Source organism: Monopterus albus, unplaced genomic scaffold (assembly GCF_001952655.1).
Source record: "Monopterus albus unplaced genomic scaffold, M_albus_1.0 scaffold403.1, whole genome shotgun sequence".
NCBI classification, from domain to species: Eukaryota; Metazoa; Chordata; class Actinopteri; order Synbranchiformes; family Synbranchidae; genus Monopterus; species Monopterus albus.
The window spans coordinates 510911-511186 of NW_018128283.1; the positions used below are offsets into that span (position 1 = coordinate 510911).

General features: G+C 60.9%; 1 protein-coding gene across 1 annotated transcript in view; it reads left to right on the plus strand.

Annotated features, from left to right (window-relative positions):
* fbxo34 (F-box protein 34) overlaps positions 1–276 on the plus strand; it is a 12350-nt gene that overhangs the window by 11774 nt on the left and 300 nt on the right. The window contains exon 5 of the mRNA XM_020586386.1: positions 26–273. Coding sequence (XP_020442042.1) covers positions 26–273 — 248 coding nt within the window. The remainder of the gene's footprint in view (positions 1–25; positions 274–276) is intronic.

Below are 276 nucleotides of genomic sequence, written 5' to 3' on the forward strand. Positions count from 1 at the left end.
TTGTCCCCTCCTTCTGCTGACACCCCCCCCCATGCAGCCTCCACCCCTCCCTCCATAGATTTGGAGCCCCGCCCCCCTCGACACAGAACACCCTATGACCGGGTGCGTGCCCCCTCTCAGCCCCGTCTTCTTGTTGTCAGGTCCTCCCTTGACTCTAGCAGCCAATCAGAGAGGAGGAAGAGATGGGCTGACAGAGGTCCAGAGGAGTTTGTGGGTGTGAATCACTGCTCTGCTGCAGTGCCTCTGGGCCGGCCTGTGTCACAGGACTTCTTGGAG